The sequence below is a fragment of the Buceros rhinoceros genome, unplaced genomic scaffold (genome assembly GCF_000710305.1).
Source record: "Buceros rhinoceros silvestris isolate BGI_N320 unplaced genomic scaffold, ASM71030v1 scaffold11410, whole genome shotgun sequence".
NCBI classification, from domain to species: Eukaryota; Metazoa; Chordata; class Aves; order Bucerotiformes; family Bucerotidae; genus Buceros; species Buceros rhinoceros.
Window position 1 is genome coordinate 9,579 of NW_010391361.1, and position 5,390 is coordinate 14,968.

The following is a 5,390-nucleotide window of genomic DNA, read 5'->3' on the forward strand; positions in this document are numbered from 1 at the left end:
GGAAAGAGAGCTGTACCTATTTGTATATGTAGCTGAGTCAGCTTTGGGAAAATAGGCGTTTTTGTTAGTGCTCCTACTGTAGCATTTTGATTACTAGTCTTGGTGCATAAGCAAACATCAGAAAATTCACTTCTTGGTGAATTTGTTGGCCTGAGAGAGATAACATCTTCCGAGTTTTAAGTCAAATTTATTTGAAAACAGTGAGACCATAGGATGGGGTATTGTGCTACTGATCACAGGTGTTTAGTTTTTAGAGACTATTTTCTACACTGTAAATTCCCCTTGAGTTAGACCCATCAAAACCTTTTCTGTTTAGCTCATTCTAGCTTTTGATCTCATGCGGATTCATAGTAAGCTAACTAATGAATAATTTAGGACGGTTTTAGTTGCCCAGCCATCTCACTGCAATGAGGTTATTGCTGTGAGGATTACTGTGCCATCAGTTTGCAGATGCATGTATGATTGCAAGCACGCTTCCACATGTCATTAATACCAGCACCAGAATGAAGTGCTTTGTGGACTTATCCCCTGGGAGTTATTCAGTCGATTCATCATTCTATTGCTAAGTTCCATGTGATATAAATAATCATACATTTAGGGGCAAACTCATTTAATCTGAGTTTCAGGTTTATTCTCAGCAGCAGGTTTTTGTAGTCTATTTGGAGAATAAGGCTGAAACCTCTGAATTAACTGAAACCTTTCAAAAGGCATATGGTTTGCTAGAAGGACAGGCAGTTAATGCTATTAAATGTTTTAGAGTGCCAAATGGATTCATTCAAAGACAGCACCTCTTACTTCTTAGACAGTCAAGCTTTGGGAATGACTACTCAGGAATGGAAATTCCCCTTTCTCCCTTGTTTCAGTTCAGCTAGTACTCATGGATGTTGCCAATAGACCACAGAAAATCTTTGTGTGGTGTAACCTTCTGGGGAGGCATGCACAGTGGTGCCTTACACAGTGTAATTTGTCCCTGTTATGTAGAGTTGTTTTGGCTGAGTGGCTCTTTATGCCACAAGGGTATGGGGAGTGAGCACTGCAGGCATAGTGGGTTTCATTTGCAAACACAGAACTAACTGATGCTTGTATGCTCAGTAATAGTGTGAGTACCTGGAAATAAGGTTACTCAAACCTACCAGCTGCAGTCCTGACATTGTTCAGTCTTTCTGTGTGGGTTTTTTTTTTTTGGCTCACTTTACAGAAGTTGTTTTTCGGGTTTTGGTTGTGGTTTTTTGGTTTTTGTGTTTTGTTTTTTTTTTCACTGTTCTGGAATACTCATCTCTTGGCAGTCGGGTGACTGGAAAAGGGGAAACATTGCACCCATTTTTAAAAATGCTAGAAAGGAGAATGCTGGTAAGTACTGACTCGTCACCCTCACTTCTGTGCCTGGAAATATCATGGAACAGATCCTCTTAGAAGCTATGCTAAGGCACATGGATGATAAGGAGGTGATTCAAGACAGCCAGCATGGTTTCACCAAGGGCAAGTTCTTCCTGACCAACCTAGTGGCCTTCTGTGATGGAGTGACTCTATCAGTGGACAAGGGAAGAGCTATGGATGTTGTCTATCTGGACTTCTGTAAGGCCTCCTTCTTTCCAAATTGGAGAGATATGAATTTGATGGGTGGACAGTTTAGTGGATGAGTAATTGTGTGGATGGTCATATCCAGAGGCTAGTGGAAAACGCTTTATGTCCAGATGGAGATCAGTGACAAGCGGTGTCCCTCAGGGGACTGTATTAGGACCACTGCTGTTTAATATCTTCATCAATGACATACAGTGAGATCAAGTGCACTCTCAGCAGGTTTGCAGATGACACCAAGCTGAGTGGTGTGGTCAACATGCTGGAGGGTTGAAGTGCCATTCTGAGGGACCTGGACAAGCTGGAGAAGTGGGCCCAATGAACCTTACAAGGTTCAATAGGGCCGAGTGTGAGGTCCTCTTGCCTGAGTTGGGGCAATCCCCTCTTGCCAGTAGAGGCTGGAGGGGGAAGGGCTTCACCTTAAGTTTCTAGAAATGAAAAGTGGTTAAAGTGGTTTATAGTATGGGAATTGGGTAAAATAAATGTCATTAAAGAGGATGTATGAGTAGAAGCTGCCCTGGACCTAACTGTTGCAATACCATGTTACACAACTTTTATATAACTCCTGGCTGTACTGTCTAATAAAAATTCTTCTCAAAGCCTTATTTTAATTTTATAAGCTGTGCATGTGTATAATACACAATGTACTTCTATTCATATGCTAAAGATCTGCAGCCAAATTATTTCCTATCATCATAAGTCTCTTTTAATAATTTAAGCCCTTAATCTTCTAGAGTATTTTCTCTCGCGCACACTCTCTTTGTGTATGTCTTGCTGGCTTTGTAGTTGTCTGAGAATCACTATTCACACAACCTTATTCCAACACAAAAATTCTATTTCTTTGTAAAAATAGTTACTTCTTTAATAGCCAGTGTAATGTATTCCTAAAATTATAGTCTGATGGAAAGAATTATAGTAGATTCGTCATTTTTATGAGAGAATATGTCATTTCTCTGTTCTCCTGCTTGAGTTTTTTGAAATGAGGGTGGAGATAGGGAGTATTAATACAATAAAAGATTTTACGTCATTAAGATTTATAAATTTAATCAGGCATATACACAGTCTACTTTATCCAGGTTATCAGATCTCTTGCACATAATCTCTTATTTTCCACTAAGCAACATGAGAGCTTGGAGGACTGAGGAGTTTCAGAGCTCTATGTGTCTTTGACAGCCTAGAAGAGGACTTGTGCGTTAGATCTAGCAACAGAACCTGAGAGATGTTTTTTTCCCCTCGCTTTTAGCCTGTATGTGTCCTCCCATGGCTTCCTACATAAACTAATGTTTTCTGGTAGGATACTTCAGTTTTTAAGGAAATATGTTTAAAACAACTTGAAAAAGACCTGGTAAGGATCTTGAACCATTAAATATGGAAGAACTTTTCAAAGGTATTTGACATTTTGTATGATACCTATCTTGATTTAATTAAGCACTGTCATTGTAAGTGAAATGTTGTTATAATTTGAATTATTCTTTACTACAGTGTTTGGTTTTTTGTTTTTTTGTTTTTTGTTTTTTTTTATTGCAGGTTTAAGGTTTTTTGTATGATACCTATCTTGATTTAATTAAGCACTGTCATTGTAAGTGAAATGTTGTTATAATTTGAATTATTCTTTACTACAGTGTTTGTTTTTTTGTTTTTTGTTTTTTGTTTTTTTTATTGCAGGTTTAAGGTTTTTAAGAGCCCTTAGACTGATACAGTTTTCAGAAATTTTGCAGTTTCTGAATATCCTTAAAACAAGGTAAGATCTTCTCTTAGATACTGATTAGTTGCATTGGTAACAGAACATAAATGGCTTAGGTTTGTGGTCCTAGGAATATATGATTTTCTTTTCTGGGTAAAAGCACTTGTTATCAGTTCTCTAAACCTTTTTCTGCTGATGAATGGTTTATCAATGTCAACATCTTTTGCTATGTGTCAGGTAGATTTTACTTGATATATTGTTGCATTTGAAATACCTGAGCAAGAAAGTGAGCTGGTAAATTAAAAGTAGAAAAGCTCTGTGCTGATGAAACGTTTCTTTCCACATAGCCAGTCCATATTCTGCCACCTTAGAAAAACAGAAATCAAAAATAATTCAGCAGAATACAGTTAAAAAGGATTTTTAGAAATAATAATTGTGGCTCTATTTCAGTTTTTTTTTTTTAAACTAAGCATCCTTCACATCAAAAACATATTAAAAATTAATTTTTCACTGAGCTATCTTTATACTATGTTCCTTGTCATTAGCATTTCTTTCAAGGAATAATTAAAATATTCCAAGTAACCTTCTGGCTTTCACTGATTCTTTGGGCTATTAATACATGAAAGTTGTGCAGAAGAAGCACAACTTTGAACAAAAGATCACTTTGAAGGAAATAAAAAGGAACTTTCCCGTGCCTTGCAGTTGAAGATGCATTGCCTTTCATCATTCCCTAAAATGCCCCAGGTGAAGTATTTAACCCAGCTTCCAAAAACTCAGTTCCTTTCTGAAACACTATACTCTCTTCACTAGTTGATAATGCATGTATGAGAGCTCCATTTACTTGCTGTGTTAATTAGTAGTGGTGGGGAAAGAGGTCTTGAGATCTGTACACTCATGGTAAACAGCTGTTTGATCAAGCCTCAACCTTTGAACTATCCTGTAAAATTCTCACACCACCTGTCTTCAGCTGGGTGGCTGTGAGGAATTCAGTTTTTGTCAAATAGAGAAATCAAAGAATGTGCAGTGAAAATGTAATGCAGTAGCTTAGAATAGTACCAGTACGGTAGAGGAGTGTCACTTGTACAGGAGCTTGGAATATCCAGTGACTTTGCATTTAACACACAGAACCGCTTCACTAAAGGAAATGGCAGTGACTGGAGAAGCCCCATAAACTCAAAGGATTTTGGATAAAGGCTAAAAGCTCCTTAAGGAGTGGCGGATTTGTAAACTTCCAGATCTGTAAATGAAGGGATCCTGCAATAATTTCATTCAGCGTATTCAGAGGTGGCTTATTCAAGACTGACATGTTCGTGTAAAGAGCATCTCTCTGGTGCAAACTTCACTCTTGGATATGATATGTTCACCTCTGTGATTATTTGTATGAATGTCCAAATATTTATAAACCTCAAATGCTGAGTATTAGAAAGCCTATAAAGCCAAGCTTCCGTGTATGACTATTTCGGTTTACTCAGCTGATTAATCCCCAACAGTTCATCACTACTATTTCTAATTATTAAAATTTCTTACAAAAAAACCCCAAAACAAACCAACAGTGTGCTGAGCTTGTGGTTAATGGACAATCTTTAGTAATTTTGCAAGAGTTGGAACAGTTAAACTAGTAGTCTTAATAAATTTATTTTCAATTAAATAAATTTACTTCCCTAATTTCAAGCAGTTATTTCAATTAAATACAGTGGCCTTAAACTTGTTATGTTACTATTATGTACTAATTATGTTAAACTCCTATACTGTATTGTATGCTTTTGACCAGCTATTGCAATGTTTTCTTGCTCAGGAATGGTTATAAAACTTCTACAGTTAAGATATTTTAGCATTTCTTGCAATCTGCTTGGAAGTTTTAATGAAATTTTTGATATCATAGTTTGTTTGTGAACTTAAGGGACAAAGGATTAATGACAGAACTTGAATTATTGAACTGAGATAGCAAATTCAGTATATTATTAGTTCTGGAATGATAATGTAGGAAAATTTTTAGATTTTATTATTTAAATTATATTATTTAAAAATTCTGCAAAAGATAAAGTGTTCTCTGTTCAAGGTGATGTGTGTTTATATAAAAATATATGGAACTAATTGTACTAGGGGCATTTCAGTGTGCTTGGCATAA

At 36.5% G+C, this 5,390-nt stretch overlaps 1 protein-coding gene across 1 annotated transcript in view; it reads left to right on the forward strand.

Annotated features, from left to right (window-relative positions):
* The window catches only part of LOC104498136 (calcium-activated potassium channel subunit alpha-1-like), a gene marked incomplete at its 3' end in the record, with an annotated part of 35,398 nt that overhangs the window by 2,786 nt on the left and 27,222 nt on the right, over positions 1–5,390 (forward strand). The window contains exon 2 of the mRNA XM_010141483.1: positions 3,244–3,319. Coding sequence (XP_010139785.1) covers positions 3,244–3,319 — 76 coding nt within the window. The remainder of the gene's footprint in view (positions 1–3,243; positions 3,320–5,390) is intronic.